This window comes from Octopus bimaculoides, chromosome 5 (genome assembly GCF_046866305.1).
Source record: "Octopus bimaculoides isolate indiv1 chromosome 5, ASM4686630v1, whole genome shotgun sequence".
Taxonomy (NCBI): Eukaryota; Metazoa; Mollusca; class Cephalopoda; order Octopoda; family Octopodidae; genus Octopus; species Octopus bimaculoides.
This window is the reverse complement of record NC_142932.1, coordinates 78,662,972-78,684,512: the sequence shown is the minus strand read 5'-3', so window position 1 is coordinate 78,684,512 and position 21,541 is coordinate 78,662,972. Positions and strand designations below refer to the sequence as shown.

General features: G+C 33.7%; 1 protein-coding gene across 1 annotated transcript in view; it reads right to left on the bottom strand.

Moving 5' to 3' along the window:
- Window positions 1-3,158: 3,158 nt before the first annotated feature.
- Window positions 3,159-21,541, bottom strand: part of LOC106878983 (transcriptional repressor scratch 2) — a 37,045-nt gene continuing 18,662 nt past the window's right edge. Inside the window, exon 2 of the mRNA XM_014928361.3 lies at window positions 3,159-4,203. Within this exon, the coding sequence (XP_014783847.1) occupies window positions 3,458-4,203 (746 nt within the window). The 3' untranslated portion in view covers window positions 3,159-3,457. The remainder of the gene's footprint in view (window positions 4,204-21,541) is intronic.

Sequence of the window (21,541 nt, the reverse complement as noted above, 5' to 3'; positions counted from 1 at the left end):
TCTTCGAACAGTAGTATTAGGTATAAAGGGTGAAAGTTCTATTTTTGTTTATTTTTTCTAGTGTGACTTTTTTACAAATAATTACGAAGTTAAAACCATTTTCATTTGTGTAATTTGATTTTTTTTGTTTTTGATTTGTATTCAAAATCTAAAGTGTGTGATAAAAAAAAAATGGAATATAACATTGAAAGAGTAAAAGTCATTAGCAACATCATAGTTACCATCATCAATATCATATCGAAATATCATTACAGTTGTCATAAATATTATCACCATTATAATCATTATCATCATCATTTTTGTTATCATAGTTAACTCATTGATCATCGTTTATTCGGAACTACAAAAAAATCGATTCCGGATAATAAACTACGAACTTGGTACTATAGAGATCACTCCCTAAATAACAATCATATACATACACACACATATATATATATAATAAGGCCATGGAATGTAGTTACAAAATTAAATCAAACATCTGCTCTGTTGTTTGTTTTGCTGTTGTTTGTAATTCAATTATTACCATTATCAATAATAATTACTTTCCAAAAGGTTTTGTGAAAAATGGCACTGAAGAATGGATACGTAGTTTCACTTCAATAATGAAAAAGATAATACGTACTGGACTGAATGGGCTATTTTTGCAATTACTTTTGTGGGTTTCTTCTTTTCAAAATTCATTACAAAATACTGATTAAAAAAGGAGATTATCCCATGTTAGGACATCGGTAGGACGTTAAAGTTGTTATATAAAAAGGCTACGTTTATTGAATAACAATTGTGAAATTCGTGGTGGGGACATTGTTATTGTTAGAAAGAGAAAAAAAAATATGATAAAAGATTACAGGATTTCTAACATTTGGGTTGAATGCACTGTTTCACACATACACATACACACATGCATGTATAAGTGTATATACACACGCATGCACACACATGCATATACATGTATGTATGAGGATGTGTGTTGTGTGTATGTAAGTATATGTATACAAGAAACATACAATTTATTGCTTATATAATAATAATAATAATAATAATAATAATAATAATAATAATAATAATAATAATAATAATAATAATAATAATAATAATAATAATAATAATAATAATAACAATAACTACACGCTAAGGTGACACTTGGTGAATGAAAACCAAATAAATAAAAAAGTATCCTAAGAAATAATAAGAGGTAACGTTTCTAAACTTTTTTATTTATATATTTTTTTTTTCAGTCGCATTTCTTTTTGCTCATACTAAGATTGATAGACGACTTGCACTTGCCGGCAATCGTTTAGATTTCATAATGGTATTCCTAATGTTATTTTTAATGATATAATAATTGCTTATGTTTTTCCTTCCATAAATGTCACTTAAATCACATTGTATGAATGGAAATATATCTGTAGAGAGATGATCCGGGTAAAATAAATGTATTTTAAAACCCTTATGTAATAAGGTATTTGTCTTTTAGCGCTTTTTATTATTGTATATAACTATGTTCGTGAAATATAATATTGAAAAATTTTAGTTTTATAATTTCATTTAAGTGAGTTACAAGTTTACCAAGGACATTGATTCCTGATACAGGAATATTGCCATGATTAAAAAGCTTGATTGCGATATTCTAATTTAGCAATATTATTTGCAGTTAATATATTTTTATTGTAATATTAAAATATTAAGACTAATATGATATACTAATCAATTTTTAAATAATTAAATGTTGAAAAACTTATACAAAGAAAGTAAATTCCCCAAGAAACTTAACACCAAGTGAAAAAAAATGACCTGCTAAGAAGTGTCCACATCCTGAGAAAGACATCTCTCTCCATAAATTAGGAGAATTAAATTGTGCAGTGTTAGTTGTACAATTAACATGTACATACGATAGGTTTTGTTATCTAATGATTAGACCCATATAATGTATGGATCGACATACCCCTAAGATCCTGCAGAAAAAAAATTGCAAATAACAAATATTTTTTTTTTCTTTTTGTATGAGAAGTCATTGCATATCTTGAGTGCTTGCTAGACCTATTTGCTTGATATTTGTACTAAAAATGGAGTTTTTTTTCTTTCATTTTCTTCTTTTTTTAAAAAAAATGGTCTATCAAATCTGTAGCAAAAACAGACCAAGTTAAGTTCAGTCCATATGTATAAGTTGATTTTAAAATGTTTAAAGAAACTAAGAATAGGAACCGATCAATATATGAGCCTTCCATTATTATAAATGTATGTCCTTATAAAAATAAAACGGAAGACTTTGAGTGAATATAGGAAAAAATTATTGTTTCTCTTTCTTTCTTTCTGTCTTTCTCTCGGTCTCTCTCACACACACACGCAGCGCGCACGCGCGTGTGCACACACACACACACACACACGCACACTCTCACTTTCTTTCTCTTTTCTCGTTTCCCTTTCTTCCCTTGCACGCCCAAACACTTTCAAACGTGTTCATGAGATCTTTCATAAGTTAAAACTTGGCAAGTTGAAAAGGGTAGAATTAGAAACGCTACCCGCATCGAAACTTTATCAAACAACACAGCAGTGTAATTATAATATTTTGCTTCTCCAAACTGCATTAGTTTTTCTTTTACTTCTTTTTCTTCGGTTATCTTTCCTTCTAGTTTATTTTTCTCTCTTTCTTTTTCTTGGCTTCAAAGCAGATTATAGTTCGAAGAAAATTAGCAGCAGAGATGCAAAATATATATATATATATATATATATATATATATATATATATATACATATATATATATATATATATATATATATATATATATATATATATATATATATATATATATATATATATATATATATATATATATATATATATATATACATACATACATACATACATATATATATATATATATATATATATATATATATATATATATATATATATATATATATATATATATATATATATATATATATATATATATATATATATATATACATGTATATAAATATATACAGATATACATATATATATTGGAGACAGCAGTTGAGTTAGTTTTGTATTTTCATTCTTATTCTTTTCGCTTGTTCGATTAAAAAAGAATTTTTATTTTATTTTACCTGAAATGAAGAGAAATATAATTCTTTGGTACGTTATTGCTGCTTCGAATTTGTATTTTATATCATTTTTGTTTTTTTTTTCCTTTGAATGAAAATATTTTACTGTGTATGTGTATGTGTGTACATGCGCATGTTTGTGTGATACGCGTACGCGCGTATGTGTGCACGTGCGTTTTCATTATCGTTTGGAAATTTTCAGAATATATTGTAGTATTAATCTCCATCCAAATTACATATAATAATGCCAGAAAAAAAATGTAAATAACTTTCAATTATTGTTGTTGTGAAAGTGTTTTTGTTGTTTCATATCTTGTTAATTTGAAGCACTTCATATATATATATTTCATTCATTTCTATGTTTTATTCATTCCTTTAAACAAGCTGATTCGTAGTGTTTGTTCAGATAAGATTTCAGTGCAAACGACTTGTCACATCTTTTGCATTTGAAATGCTTAAATGCAGAATGTGTTTGCATATGAGCGCGAAGATTAGACCTGTCAGCGAAAGCTTTGCCACAATGAGCACATCCAAACGGTTTCTCGCCGGTATGCGAGCGCATATGTCCTTGCAAGAGCCATGGTCGGCTGAACGCTTTGCTACAGACATCGCACTGATGTTTCAGGTCATGAGTAAGTATGTGCATTGACAGAGCGGGCATGCTCACATAAACTTTTTGACAATGCGGACACTTTTTCGCCAGTTTGCTGTCTAGGCTACGATGAGTCTGCTTGTGGCGTGATAGATTCGAGGAAGTAGCGTAGTTTTTACCACATTCATTACAGGTATATCGTTGCCGACTAACTTTTTCAGGGATACCTAATGCGTTCCGCCGACGAGAACGTCCATCACTGATAAAGAAAGCGTCATAGGTATAACCAATAGTCAAAGCTGTTGGACTGCAGCTAGAATCTCGAAGATCATCCACACTGTCAGCTGTCATGGGGCTGTCTTCTTCGGGTTCAGGCTCTCCATATGAATCAGTTCCAAAGGATTTTTCAGATTCCAAGCCGTTCTGCAAGCCATTTTGCAAGCTGTTTTGTAAGGTGTTCTGCAAGCTGTTCTGTAAGCCGTTTTGCAATAGGGAAGTAGAGAGGACATCGTGTATATAGCCTGCAAGTATAAAAAGAGACAGTTTAATGAAATAACGCATAAAGGAATGAAAGAATATAGGTAAACAGACAGACAGACAGACAGACAGACAGACAGATAGACAGACAGATACATACATACATACATACATACATATATACATACACACATACGTAGGTAGGTAGGTAGGTAGGTAGGTAGGCAGGCAGGCAGGCAGGCAGGCAGGCAGGTAGGTAGGTAGGTAGGTAGGTAAACAGACAGACAGACAGACAGACAGATACATACATACATACATACATACATATATACATACACACATACGTAGGTAGGTAGGTAGGTAGGCAGGCAGGCAGGCAGGCAGGCAGGTAGGTAGGTAGGTAGGTAGGTAGGTAGGTAGGTAGGTAGGTAAACAGACAGACAGACAGAAAGACTTTATCATCATTTCAATATTGCAATAACTACATTAGTTTTATATTATTCCTTGCATCTGTCTAACTTCATAAACACTTGTTAACGTTATCGTCGAATAAAATTCACCCACTCCTATCTTTAGCAACCAAAACAGTATTTTCCAATTGGATCGAATATTAGATTTATAACTAGGAAATATACCAACCCCTTGATAATACTGAAAGTCACATATAATGAATCGACAGTTCCTATTGAAATATTGCTTCACATTCACGACACGTATATTTCATTTAAAATAAATTATATGAATTAATATGCCTTCACGCTAACCACAGTAAGTGTCAAATCGGAAAATATATAATAAAAAAATTCAGTTATATGGCAAAACCCCAAAGAAATATTTGGAACGTATGAAACATAAATGCTTAATAATTAACTGGAATATTTAGTGTAAAATACACTCAATAAATATGGAAGAGAATGTGAAAATAAATATATAAATAACTAAACTGTCATTGCAACATTTGTAAAATTAGAATAAGCGCAAAGCAATTGCTGAATGGATAATCCTGTTTAATTACATAGCAAGCACTTCCATTGCAAACTCCGTAGCATCTCAAACGCTGGCACATTGCCACGCAGCATCACAACATGGTAATATATCATTAAGACTGCCTCCCGGAGCATTATCGGAGTATTGTGTATAGCCAATATTGACAGCAGCGTTTTTACACTGCACGAATGAGTTACTGCACAAACACGATATTTGGCACATTATCCCGTCTACCCGTTTCAAGCTTAAGCCACGATATTGTCCTTTTTTGCATCAGTTCTAGCCTCCTATCTTTTGAGAGTTTGTTTTTTTATCTATAACAATTGTGTACTGTTGTTAGATATTGGATACAAGCATTCGTGTTTGAACTTAGGTGATTTTCATTGATGAAGGATCATCAAAGTGAAGATATTCACTTTGTTTTACTGTGAAATCCAAAAGCAGTCACATGATTCAGTTAAGGTAAAAATTGACCTATTCAATGATTGATACGTGTTCGTGTATGTGTGTGTGAGTGTGTGTGTGTGTGTGTGTGTGTGTGTGTGTGTATGTGTGTGTGTGTGTGTGTGTGGTGCGTGTGTGTGTAATTTGAGTTTATCACTTTAAAGCTAGTTTAAGAATAACAATGGAATATTTACTGACAGGGTTACTCAATATCATGAATAAAGTTAAATTTATAATATACATATTGATAGAGTTGTATGTATTTACCCATGAAACATATCCCATGATAATATATATCAACTGAAAACGATGTCGATTACACAGGCCAACGAAACAATTTTTCATGTTCTCTATTATCAAAAAATTTTGACCTGAACTAGGGGTTTTTGAATCTGAAAATGACTAGATTTTAAGACACTATATCCATATTTCATTGCTTTTTGTTTTGTTCTTTTTTTTGTTTTGTTTTTTTCAACAAACAGCTTATGGAGAACGAAGCATAACGTACAAACATACATTCTGTTCAAAACCAGAATGTTTTCTTAAAATTCTACTGAAAAACTAGTAAAATTCTCAAAATTTTTACAAACAAATTACATCAGCTTATGCCCAATTTCCCATGAATTTGTATTTGAATGATTTTCTTGAGTGCTGCACTTCAGTCAGGTCATGATCCAAGTTCTAACAATAATCCGCCAGCATAAGCAGGTCCCATCTGTCTTGATACTTTTGTTCTATTGATTTTATGTTCTGATAGAGACGTTCTCCTTGTTTGTCATTTGCGTTACTGAGATTTTCAGGAAATAACGACTGAGATAGTGCAGCTTTATGTTCATATTTGCTACACAACTTTTGAAAGTTCTCCAGCATGTTGTCAACTATTTCGGCATAGTTTCTTATTACCCAGAAAGTCATTTACAAACTATTTCAAATACATTCCATGATGCTACTTCAATGCAATTCATTGAATTTAAAAAGTTCCCATCTTTTAATTTTCTTATTTGAGACCCATCAAATACTCCAGCTTTTATATTTTCACTGCTCAGACTGGGAAATATGTTGCAGATATAGTGAAAGTATGGTCCAACTTTATCCAGAGCGTTAACAAATTGCTTCATAATGCTGAGTTTGATATGGAATGGAGGTATGATGGTTTTTCCCAGTTGAACTAAAGGTTCTTCAACCATGTAAAATCACCCTGAAACTAATATTTTCAGCGGTCATTCTTTGATCACCCAATGTCTGTCCCACATACATAAAAAGCATAGATATTTCGTGTATCCACTTTGCTGCCCCAGGAAAAAATTTTAAAGTCCATGCCTATCACCCACTGATGATTGCGAGGTTTGGATATCTTGAAATCTAGACATAATGGTAAAAAAAAAAAATGCATGTCATTTTTAGATTCAGCATAAAAACCTTAAAATCAGACAAAAATGTCCTAACAACAAAATACCTGTTCGGCTGCGTTATTTTAGAAATCAGGAATTCCTTGCTCTCGAAAGTAAATCAAGATTAAAATACCCATCCATATTAGAAATTTATTTAATAATTGTGAGAAAGTTTTAAACCAGCTCGAAGGTAAATACAACTAAATACGAGCTGCTCTAATTCTATTTCTTAAGTCTTTTACACTGAAAGTTTCAAGCGGAAATCAGTATCCTATTAATCTTGTCAATTTAAAATCTTTTGGAGACGATACACTAAAAGGTCTTTGTTTATTAGCCACAAATCAACACTGATCGATCAGATCAATGAGCAATGAAGTTCCAGCAGTAACCGTCCTGTACTTTTTTTATAGTCTATCTTAAGACCACATTAACCAATGTATCACTTTTTAAAAGACGTCAGGTGTAATATGAGGAAGGTTTGGTTACTTTCTAAAGAATATCGTGACGATATAAATGTTACTTCCTTGATTTATTTCTCAATAGTTTAGTCCAAGTCAAACAGAAGAAATAAAACCAGCAATGTAAACTGACGCAACACTAATTAATTTAACTGCGTATATTACAATTAAATTAACCAGTGGTTATAGTGGGTGTTGTCTTTGTGATGTATTTATTTATAGCTGTGTTAATTGAACAATAGCTAAGGGCACTACATATTAATGGGTGATGGAATATAAAGAGTCGATCCTTAAACCAGAATTTCGATGCTGTATCGACTCGGTTAACTACGAATCTCTTGCTTTTATCATTAGTTTTAAGTTTAATTTATCTGGCCGTACATGTATGCTAAACCATAAATCACACATTTTCATATAAACATAGTCAACACATAGATATATATTTTGTTATTTAGTCACGTGTGTGTGAGTGTGTATGTGTGTGTATGTGTGTGTATGTGTGTGCGCGCATGCACGTGCATGTGTTTGTATGTATAATCAGATTCAAATAATAAATCATTCAACGCTAATATGCACAAGCCACAAGTACATATATCAAAAGATATTCTCATAGTGGCATCCGTGTCCACGCAAATACATTCATATACAAAGTTATTATAAAGAAGGAAAATAGTCTGTTTGCAAAACAAACTTCTCGGGAAGGTCATATGATAATAGGATAACCTCATAATTATTTAACATACTAGACTAAAAATCGCTGAACTGATCGACTATCATATGATTTATCGATTGTAGAACTAATCGATATATTGAATATTATGGAAGATTTAATATTGACCATATTGGTGAACTGAACATAATTTATATATTAACGTCGGCCATTTCCTTCACTCAGACAACAATGATGGTGAAACTGACGATAGACATTTTCTTATTTTCGTAAAACTTAAAATCAGAATACGTGATGAAGCGTATTCTTTTATTCTAATTATGGCCTTGCATTTTATATATCTTCTAGTTATGATAATATTTTAGCGTTTTACTAACAATACCAATTTATCGTTCCGCTAGTAATATCATTAAAATCGATCGTTTCTTTGTTTTAGATATGACGTCAAATTTTATATTGGTTACTGTTTGATTCTATTTATGGCAAAGCTATCTGCCTTTGGGTTTTTCTTTCTTTTTTTTTTTTTTTTTTCTCTCAACCTGTTGAAGCTGATAGTTTGTATTATTCTTTCATTCTGTTTATTGTATCAAATCCTACAGTGCTCTCTTTTCATTTTCTCATGAAAATATAATTATTTGTTGTTACTGGTGATGACGTTACATAGCATATTTGTTATTTGCTTCAGTTTCTTCATTTGTTATTCACATCACCATCATGTATTTCTAATATCTTTAGGATATACTTACTACTGGTGGAATTTAGATCACGTATATTTTCATTTGTTCAAATTACATCAGCTTTGACCTCTGTTATTTTCTTATTCTGGTAATTAATTATGTTTATGGCTTCAAATTTGACACAATACATTCTTTCACTCTAACATTGTTGTATGATGCTTAAAACAACCAACCAAAAACAATGACACTGTTCAAACACACAAAAAAAAGTTTCAAGAACTGTTTTGTTTTGTTTTGTTTTGTTATTAGTTATTTGGTTTATTGCAGTCCCAATAACTTAAAATTGAAAATAAATATTGCTCTAGTGGCTATATTTATTTTCATTTTTGCTTGACATGCTATTCTTGATCAGACTATTCTCGTCCCTATGGCAAGAATAGTCTGATCTTTATCGGATATTCAGTAAAACGTATTTTCCTAAATAGCTATTATTTCCTTTCTGATATTTCATATTATAACTACTTATAATAGGTATGTAAATATAATAGGTATGTAAATATCGCTAGGTAATCTAACGTCATTCTCTTTCAATGCTTCAATAAAATATTATTGTCAACATTTTCCTTGTAAAAATGAATAAGTAATCTAGTAAAAGGTATTAAGTTTTCTTGCGGTTAAATGTAAAATTGTTTTTATATGCAACTATAATATGTGCAGTATTGTCTTTTGAGAGTGTAGTATTAAAATTGTATGTTACATTTATTTTGTTTTGTATTTATGTTTTGCATGTAGCAACATATACCAGTCAGATACTGCAGTTAATGCATTCGACTAAACCCTCTCCCCTACACTTGCTGGCCTTGTGCCAAAATTTGAAACGAATCTTAGTAGTAGTAGTAGTAGTAGTAGTAGTAGTAGTAGTAGTAGTAGTAGTAGTAGTAAAGAAGCGAGCTGGCAGAATCATTAACACGTCGGACAAAATGCTTAGAGACATTTCGTCTGTCTTTACGCCTTTTCATCCTTTCGGGATCGATAAAATAAGTACCAGTTGAGCCTTGGGGCTGATGTAATCAATTTATCCGCTTCCCCGAAATTACCGGCCTTGTGCCAAAATTTGAAATCATTATTATCATTGTCATCATCATCATCATTATTTGCTATAGACTTCGGCTTAATGTGCGTTATATTTCGCAGTATCTTCTGCGATATATCTTGCAGTTTTGCAAGAGTAACTGAAGGAAGTAATTTTCATTTTGGATTTTATTTCATACAGAGATGTCTTTTGAGCATTTTGGAAGGTTTACCCCTAACTAGGGTTAGACAAGTTCCTTTTATTCTAGCGTTCAGGTAAAATGCTTTGTTTTCTCGGATCCACCCCTCAAAAAGATTATAGTATACAAAGTAAAACAAGCGATAAATATAAGAAAGCAAAATGCAAAAAAATATGTAAATGAATACTCAATCAAATGGCTGGAAATTTGAAAATGATAGCAACCCAACAGAAAAATTCAGCATAATGGGCAATACCTTTGACATAAAAAATACCAACAACAATAGGCATGCTTTTACTGCATCGGATGTAAATAGGGATATCGAAAAGCTATCTTTTGTACATCTCCTTTGGCACAATGAGACCTTTAATATGAAACATTTTTGATGTTAGAACAAGAGCTTGGAAGCATTTTGTGCGCAAGACAGGAACCAATCTACTATAATTCATTATAGTTCGAATTTCGAATAGATCTTGAGAAATATTAGTTTAAAAATTTGGTACAAAGCCAGCAATTTCAGGGGAGGGTGTAAGTCAATTACATCGACTCCAAGGTTCAACTGGTTCTTATTCTATCGACTCCGAAAGGATGAAAGGTAAAGTCGACTTCAGCGGAATCTGAACTCCACTTTTATGAAATATTAAAAGGTGGAAAGTGACTTATCTGTGCTATGTCAAAGCCACAGGAACTTTCCTTGTTCCAGCTAAGAGCTGGAAAGAATCCTGGCAGATATTTAAATGGCCTTTCCTTTATTGAGGAGGAAGAATGCATGACAATGTGTCATCTTTAAACTAGAGGGTGGAGTGAAAGTGCAAACCCAGATTTTATAGGATATGCCTACTTACAAGAAGGTCATTCAGTATTAGGGAAAAAAAGAACACGGAATCACTGTCAGAGACATCGGTGGCAATCTCGATCTTTCGTTAGTGGTCAACCTCGTGAAACAGTATGAGCAGATGACCAGTGCAGCCATTGCTTTTGAGGATATCTAGTCGAGTGGTTTTACCGCGGACTACAAGTCCTCGTAACCCCAAAAGACTACTAAAAAATCCCACGAAGATTTCTATGGAAGGTGATGAAAGGGAGGCCTTAAAACTCAGCATCAAAGGTAGATGGCCCAGCTGCTATTCATGTGGAAGTAAAACCTGTTGAAATATTTCCTACGCAGAAAGTCAAAAATGAACAAAAGCAATAACAGCCATAGCAATTCGCTGAGGTTTCAGAACCTAAGGCGACACGAGGCACAATACATAAATCAACATATTAAAATTACTCCATCATTGCCTGGAGCATACGATGAGAAGAATGAAACCCATCTCTAATGTCAACCAGTGAAGATAAGAAAAAAGTTCACCCATAACAAGAATAACAGCTAAAACTAAACGGCAGGAAACACTCACTTAATAGTAGTACTACTCAATCTAGTTAAAAGGACGGGGCCGAGATGAAGCTAAGGGGAAGCTGCTTTCATCAAATGCTGAAAAAGTCCCGATAAAAAAACAAATTTTTTTTTTTAAATAGCCATTAAAAAACACGGCGCAGGGTACGTCTGTGAAAAGAAGATATTCTTCGCTGAGGAAGAACTCATGAAGAAGAGCCTGTACTTGTTGAGAAGGAACCAGTCTCCACCCTTGTGACAAGGAAACCCAAATCCGTTCGCAAGATAACAAAGATCTATGACACCTATACGATACACACGAGGAATAACCAAACAAATTTCTGAGTGCAGAAAATCGGATCACATTTTAAATAGCCTCCCCACCCACCACCACCACCACCACAAATAAACAGTACATATTTCGAATGGATCTTATGAAATATTATGTCACTGATCTAGAGGACGTAAGTCTTCACTTTCCCTTTGTGACCCCAGACCTCCTTACAGAAGATTTTGGAGCTTTCAGCTTTGAAAAATACAAGAGGGAGGTAGAGTGAGTGCAGAGGTACCCTAATCAATGCAAGTGGACGTTAAATTCTTGTAAAGAAATGCTGTTTTAAATATTGTTTTATCATACAAAAGTATCACACTTTATATATTTGTTTGCATAAATATTTGTATTTTCATAAGATTTTGATTCGTCCCATTTTACATTGTAGAATGTCCTTTAACTTTCCCCTTGTCTTTGAATAACTTGTCCAACCCATACATCTCTGTGTGCCTCTTTTAATGTTTCCTTGTGCTTTTCTACGAAGGATGTCTTCGAGTCCTTGTGGTTAATAAAGAAAAGTTTAGGCGGTGGATTGAAAGACTTGTCAGCTTACTTTCACATATTTGTTCCATTTCTTTACGTACTAAATTCAAACTCCGCCGAGGACTACTTTTCCAATCTTTCTTTCAGAACAGATAAAATAAAGTGCTGGCTTAATACTAGGGACAATGGAATCGACTGACACTCTTTCCTAAAATTGCTGGCCTTTTGCCAAAGGTTAAAACCATTATTATTACTGCGACGTCAACTTTGCTTTTCATTCCTCCAAATTCAATAAAATAAAGTACCAAGTATTAGTAGCTTTTGCTTACATAAAAGTCATAAAACATGCCATTGTTGATTTTTTTTTTGTTTGTTTGTTTGTTTTTTGCAATCAGTCCATAAACCTATGAGTCTTATATTCTCTGAATAATTTCCTTCTTTTTACCACATTCTTATAATTCACAATAGACTTGTATGTTTGTGTACAAAATAAGGGTAAGGTTACACGTGTACATGAATGTGTGTGTGTGTGTGTGTGTGTGTGTGTGTGTGTGTGTGTGTGTGTGTGTGTGCGTGTAAGGGGGAGAGTGTGTATGTTTGTGTGTGCATATGTGTTTTCATAATTTACTAAGCTGAGGCCGGTTTGTATTATACATCAATAAATTGTTGTGTGGTTAGATACATTTCCAGACTCGATACAATGCTTGAATTGAGCATGATATATAAAGCATGATTATGACGATCATGAAATAAAAGTCATAATATAACTAGTTATCTGCCATATTTTTAATGCATTTTCATATATTATTCATTTTTTATGTATTAAGATAATCATTGACCTTTGTTTTCCTTCTTTTCAATTGGATATCAAATTAAAATGCTGGGCTACCACAGCATATGAAAACTTCCAAATTATCTTATTTTGAGTAGGTAAGGATCTAGACGGTAGCCCATGACGCAAAAAAAGAGAGTATATTTGTTACTCTAAAATACAATAAAACAAATATTTAATAAAAGGTTCTAACAGCTATTTTTCTTTTCTTTTTCCTCCTTTAATGCAAACCACGAGTGGAGTGAAATATAGCGTTGATCAACTTCACTGACTTTTACGTTGCAAAATTGACCGTGAATTGAATGGCTATGATACTAGGATAAATACAAATGTTATACTAATATTCGTTAAAACATCGTATTAAAGCAGTAAGTATATGCTTAATGATGAGATCTAGTTATCAAGTAAATCCAAACATTCACCAAACCTATTATCCGATTAATTTGCGCTTTAGTTTAGTTTGTATGCATTTATGTTATTTTGGGGAAACGTTTCTTTGAAAATCTGTCCATCTTATTGTTTGTCTTCATACATGTACATCTATTAACACATTTAATTTTATGATTTAGATTTCAATGTACAATACTCCTTCCTTGCCAACCGCCAACCTGCTGGCATCTTCCAAATGAAAATCTGCTTGTGATCTTCATTCATGTCCATCTAACAAGCTTCGACATATACATTTATAGACACACCGTACAAAGGAAATATGAAATATACAGGAATGTGTATAAACTCAAACAGACAAACAAATGCAAACACATCTCACACAGATTAAAACATGCAGGCACACGCACCAAGCATACAACCACCACCAACACTCACACACACGCACATACAACCATCACTAGCACACTCACGCAAATGCAACCATCTCTAGCACACATGCACATACAGCAGTTTCAAGCATGTACACAATACAACAATTATATCACGCTAAATCAACCATAACTAACACACAAACACTTCCACAACACAGAAACGTACTTTAATGACTTTTGTCGAAACCCTTTAATAATGTCAAAGCACCATTGGCAAGTCAGTTCTGAGATTATAAATTTCCAACGCTGATAATGTCTCCACGCTAGAACAACTAAAATTAAGTGGTATGCACAAGAGTATAGTATATAAGCTATAGTACTGTAGTACATTTACATAAATTCAATCTAGTGCTAACCCGGTGTATCAGTGTCTATAAATGAAATATCTAAAAGTTTCGTGAACAGAAACAAATGTACAAGGAAATTAATGTTGCACACTATGGAAGAAACAAAAGAGATTTCAACGTTTCAGACAGTGGCCCGACGACCAGACAAAACCAGGGGAGAAAAGAAGGGGTGGAGGAAAAAGTTTCGAGGACGCACTGTTTTCAAATGAAGGTTACACAGTGAAATGAATTTCACCATGTGGCTTTCACTGTACAACTCTGATTCTACAAACTTTTTCTTTGTTGTTGAGTTGATGTTGTTGTTGTTGTTGTTGTTGTTGTTGTTGTTGTTCTTCTTCTTCTTCTTCTTCTTCTTCTTCTTCTTCTTCTTCTTCTTCTTCTTCTTCTTCTTCTTCTTCTTCTTCTTCCTTTTCTCATCATCATCATCATCATCATTATTATTATTATTATTAATATTATTATTATTATTATTATTATTATTATTATTATTATTATTGAGTAAGAGAGCAGTGCATGCCATCAAAGTGACACTGGGGTAAAATATACGAAGCCCAGTATACCCATTATGACTACCCGTCTGATAAGGGTACACCATGCACATGCATTACAACCATATGTGCGCGACATGGTGATCTCATATCAAGATAAACAGCGCATGACCTTGCAGGTGGGGCCCAGTTAGAATTTTTTTCAGGTCGAGTAGCCCATCCCGCTCAAAAGGTCCCTAAATAAGGGTTGTTTAAGGATGTTGAACGAAACACCCATGTTTCCAAAGGTGAATTATTCAAACCCCAAAGAATTCCTCTCAACATATGGTTATGATGCTCTCCCACTACTTCTGCTCGTGATCAGAGATGCACATATCGTCAACCACTATGGGACATGCTCAACTGGTTAAGGTTAAACAACTGACAAGCAAATCTGTGGTATTGAGCAGAATATTTGTTGCAGCTCATCTTTTATACCAAGACAAAACAGTGTACATGATAACACTTCCAATCAGTTAAGATGAGAAGCCATGAGAGCCACTGCCTGGTACTGCTTCAGGGCATTTATTATTATTATTATTATTATTATTATTATTATTATTATTATTATTATTATTATTATTATTATTAAGGCGGCGAGCTAGCAGAATCGTCAGCACACCAGGCAAAATGCTTAGCGGTATTTCACCCGTTGTCACGTTCTGAGTTCAAATTCCGCCGAAGTTGACTTTGCCTTTCAACCCTTCGGGGTCGGTAAATTAAGTACCAGTGAAACATTGGGGTCGATGTAATCGACTTATCCTCTCCCCCAAAATTTCTGCCCTTGTGACAAAATTTGAAACCATAATAATAATAATAATAATAATAATAATAATTATTATTATTATTATTATTATTATTATTATTATTATTATTATTATTATGGAGTGAGAGAGCAGTGCATGTCATCAAAGTGACACTGGAGTAAAATATACGAAGCCCATTATACCCATCATGACTACCCGTCTGATAAGGGTACACCATGCACATGCATTACAACCATATGTGTGCGACATGGTGATCGTATATCAAGATTAACAGCACATAACCTTGCAGGTGGGCCCACTTAGAATTTTCTTCAGGTCGAGTAGCCCATTTTGCTCCAAAGGTCTCTGAATAAGGTTTGTTTCCGGGCTATTATAATGATGAACATTATTAACTGATTTTCGTACCTTATTGAAGTCTCATCAGAGATGTTTACATCATTTGAGAAAGTTTTGTTTGCATCATTTGAGAAAGCTATTATTATTATTATTATTATTATTATTATTATTATTATTATTATTATTATTATCATTATTATTATTATTATTATTATTATTATTATTATTATTATTATTATTATTATTATTATTATTATTATTATTATTATTATTATTATTATTATTGTCTTTGTACAGCTTCTAAAGCTGGAGATGTACTACGGTGCCAGCTGTTCACTACCAGTGAACTAAGGTAACACCCCTTATTTTTCGAGCACCATCCGGAGTATTCGAGCGGTTCCAAGCAGTACTGTTTTCTGCAAGTGCTCCACATTTATTGCAGCCCCTATTTGTTCCATGTACTTCTCAAGATTTTTACTCATTGTTCCCAGGGCTCCGACAATTATTGGTACTTCTACCACCTTTTTCATATGAAAGCAGAATAGAACAAGTCCACGTCTACAAGACTGAGAAATATGACAGTTTAACCATCAAATTGAGATAACACTGTTTTGAAACCGAAGTGTTCGCCATAGAGGCAGGAGGGAGGGATTTTCTGGACAAATCTACCTACGATCTTATGAAACTGCTCTCAATTTCTAGTCGGAAAGCAATGGCAGAAGCAACTGAGAAGAGTTCCAATTGGATTTTGTCATTGAGTAATGAAAGTGGATTTCAGATGACATGATTTACTCTCCGTTCACCTGGTATTTCAGACCAATCGAGTCACGACATATAAGATACCTTGGCTCTGGGGACCTTAGCCACCTAGAAAGGTGCAGGTGGCAATACAGACATGAGCACAAAATGTATCCAGGGTATCCAGGAGACCTAACCTGGATGCAGCCCGGTCCCCTTAGAGTTTAGGGCCGGAGTGCATGCACGATGGGAGGGTGGCTTCTTCTCTGAAGACCTTTTGCTGTTCAGTTCTCCTTGGGGCTACTTACTACCTTACTATTTTCGTCATGATTACTGCGTAAAATTACCTTTGTAATATATTTTTGTTTCTGCAATTAATGGGTAATACACGTCCAATAATGATATTAGATATAATGTCAGTAGACATAAGTGTGGTATAAACGATAGAATTAAATACGTCCATTTACCTTGTCAGTTTAAATCCCGTTAGGAAAGATTTTGTGTTTATCCCTTCAAAGTCGATCATGTATTATTAACTATGTCGTTCACAAAAATGTTAGTCTTGTGCTGAAGCCAAAAATAAATGTTTGTAAAAATAAAACAAAGATTCTAAACTGAATAATAGTGGTTGTTACGTGAGAGTGAAGAAAAGATACAGAATAACAGTGTAAATAAGAAGGAAACATAGAACTTCGGTATTCTATGGCTTTCAATGTGAATAAATTGAAAAAAAACTGTCTTTTATCAATGTGAAAAATTGAAAAGCTATTTCTCAATGTTCAGTGCAAATTGGAACACATTTGCAGAACGCTTGTTTCAAATATTCGGCAAAAACACAATCTACAAAATCGCTGCTATCAATTTCTGAAAATGAAGCAAATAAAAGAAAATCTCAGGATACATTACATCGAAGTGAACACACGCTGTTTAGAATCTAAGCGAGCAATAATAATATCGAATTAGATAAACTGCCAAGCATTGCACGGTAGAACGAGAATGGATACTGGACAAATACTTTTGTGAAGAGCAGTTGTATATGTACGCGAATATATATATATATACTTCATGTATATGAACAAGTATGTGTGCGCATGTAGAGTATTTGTGTATCTAAGAATATGTATAGAAATGCGTGAATATCTGTTTCTACGTTAGACGTACAGAAGAGAGATAGACAAAGAAATGAGTTACAAAGTCGTAAGTTAAAACATGAAAAGCTATCAAAGATTTACGTCTTGTTAAAAGGGTTCATTATTGATATAGAAAAGATTAATAATAAGTATACATGCAAATTTATGTACTGAAATTGTTGTAACGATAGAGATGATGTTGATAGTGTAAGCAGTAATGGAAATAGTAAGGAGCAGTGTTAGATGAAATGAAAGTTATATTTTGTCAACTGGTGTATCGACGAAGTTGGTAGTGCTGTGGTGTTGATGGAGGCAATCGTTTAGATTATCTGTTGCAAGTGTATGAGTTATAGATACAAGTGTATGAATTCTGTGATTGCTATGTGTTGTTAAGTGTGTAAAAGTTATAGATTAACTCAGGGTTTATTTTCAGAATGACAGAATAGGTATCATACGTTGTCACCATATGACACTATATCACATTGTGTCTTGCGTGTGTATGTGTGTGTGTGCGCTAGTGAGTGTGTGTGTGTGTGTGTGTGTGTGTGTGTGTGTGTGTGTGTGTGTCTGTGTGTGTGTGTGTGTGTGACAGAGACAGTTTCCATATATCAGATTCCTTTCGCGAGTTATTGGTCAATCTAAGGCTATGGGAAAAGACAATTCCAAGGTGACACGCACTGGGATCGAAACCGAAGTACGTGATTGCAAAGTGAACTTCTCAACTATGCAGCAATGCCTGTGCCTGTATGTATGCATGTATGTATGTATGTATGTATGTATGTATGTATGTATGTATGTATGTATGTAAGAAAGTATGGAGGCATAGTATGTACCTGATTTGCGACGGTAAATTTTTGAGCGATCTAAGTCAGCGACCTGTTTTCAGGTTCTGTGAGAACCCGACGCTTCTCTTAATATCTAAGATATTTGAAAAAGGCTCGGATGATTCAATTTGCCATTTCTTCTCATGTTTCATGGCCTATATAATGATTGGTTATTATTCTTGTTTCGTTTTCCGTGGCCAGAATATATTAGTCAATACTTTCAAATTGATGCAATTGATAATAAAATATTAGTGAAACATGAAGGCAGAACTATTGCGATAACGATTGGATAGTCGCATTGCCTCATGGCTGGTTGGTTAGTTGGTTTGTAGAGCGATGATGCTTTTATTTGGTTATATGTTCTTTTGATATTTTTATTTTCTACACTTACCAGTTATCAGACATAAACTCAGTAGTATTTATTCAATCATGAACTATATGATGCTAATATTTACTTAGACGTTTATAGCCCGTTGAATCATTAGGTCGATAACAATGTGAAACAAAATAAGGTGAACAAAATAAATAAATAACACACCAGATGGTCTAAGATCAATATCGCATCATGAAGCAATGCACAATCGAAAGTGGAAAGTGTTTGCCTTGTACTCATTAATCAAGACGGCCATGGTACAACCCATCCGAACCCAACTTCGATGTGGGTCGTTCATCTCAGAAGGAAAAAATGCTGGTGGTGATTGTGTGAAACGTCGACAACGACGAAGGTGGCTATCAAGATAGTTATAAACAATGGTAGTCATGATGGTTATGATAATGATGCTCATGTCGACGACGAAATCGACTACAAGACATGAGTGATGATGATCATCATCATCAACAGCAGCTGCAAGGCAACAACAGTAGCAACAGCAGCAGCAGTGACAACAGCAGCAACAGAATCGTCGCTGTCATCATCATCATCATCGCCATCATTATCATTGTCATCGTCGACGTCGTTGTCTTCATCATTATCAGCAGCAGCAGCAGCATCATCATCATCATCATCATCATCATCATCGTCATCATCATCATCATCATCATCATTATCATCATGTCTACGATGATAAAAATGACATGAAAAGAATGATGATGACAACGATGACGAGGATGTATTATAGATAACTAGATGAACACGTATAGTTTTCATCTGTTACGCTTATATATTTATTTATAAATACTTTATTGATCCTGCACAGTAAATTTGTGAGTCGATCGTAATCGTCTGCACTTAGACAAACTAATTATTTGTCGTCTGCTCGCTAAGTAATTCGAGGAGTGAATTAAATCTCCCCCGTTTTACGTAAGGATGTTATGATTTGTTATGGTTTGTTTGTTGGGGTGTTTGGATGAGTAAAGAGATGGATGGATATAGAGAGGAAATGCTAGAAGCTGGATGAGAACTAACAAGGAATAGAAGTAAATGTTCGGTTGATTAGATGTTTGGAAAGTATATTTGACTCAATGACTGAATGGATGGATTTATGGCGGAAGAACAGCTGGAAGAATGTAAAGGAAGACCGAGAAGTAGAGGGAATGTGCGATCAGTTGGTTGATTTGATTTTTGGAAGGTGTGTCTGACCCTTTGGTTCGACGGTTGGTTGAATTGCAAAACGGTTCATTGCGTAAGTGAATGGATGGGTGGGTGTTTAAATGGATAACTTGGCGCACGAATGGAAAGATGGACGATCAACTTGATGAGAAAATGGATCCTTGGATGGCTCGATTGGCATGTGGATGGATGCGTGTATGGCTGCTGGCTGGATGGATGATGAATGGAGATACGAATAAACAGCTGGCTAGATAGATGGACGGACAGTTGCATGATGGGATGAATTGCTGGCTAGGGAAATAGATGTAAATATAAAAGTTCTCATTTGGTCGTTTGAGGTGTGAGATTGTCTGATTCGTTGTTTCGTTTTCTTTGTATGTCTATCTTATTATTTATTGACAAAAGTCTTTTGGTTTCTTCAATGTTTAATTGAATTCTTATATTAAATATGGGCAGGGGTTGAATAGCATCAAAAGAATTTTAATTTTAGTTCTCTTTTGTGATGTCGCTGTTATAAATGATATTGTTTTATAACATCCCTCGTTAAAAACGTTTGTCAAACAAAAATTGTTAATGAAACGAATTACGTATTGGTTTATTTCAAATATGATTCAATCAACTGTATTCTTGTCTACTCTAGGCACGAGGCCCAAAATTTTGGGGGAGGAGTTTTGTCGATTAGATCGACCCCAGTACGCAACTGGTACTTAATTTATCGACCCCGAAAGGATGAAAGGCAAACTCGACCTCGGCAGAATTTGAACTCAGAACGTAAAGACTGACTAAATAGCGCTAAGCATTTCGCCCGGCGTACTAACGTTTCTGCCAGGCAAAGAAATGAAGTATTCTGATGTTGCTACTTTCTCAAGACCATTGGGGATGTCAGTAAGGTGAAACTGTCACAACCAGAAATCAAATCCGAGATCAGATTCCTAGCTAAAGTGTCGTTGATTCAAGAAAAACTAAAATCAAGAAATTTAGAAATGGACGAAACTATATGTATTTTCATTTTTATGTGTATATTTGTATGAACGTTATCATATGTCTATATATCTCCGTATGTTTACATGTGTGATCTCTTTATGTTTACATGTGTGTTGATATTTGTACTTACACGTGTTTAATATTCGTATCTTAAATGCTGTGCTCATGTGATAATATAGTGTATTTCTACAAAGACTCGGCAATATGCTTAATCACTTTAAGGGGCACCGAACCATTAAACTATTTATGTTTATATGTTGTTACATAGCAATAAATAATGCTTTTCTAAGAGAAACAGTAAAGTTATATGAAGGTCTTTCTTTCTTATAGATTTATATACATTTCTTCAATTAATTTACTTGTTAATTTTATAATTATACAATCTATATAATTTCTAAGTTTGAGAAGTCACTTAGAAATTATTCCGAAACAAAAAG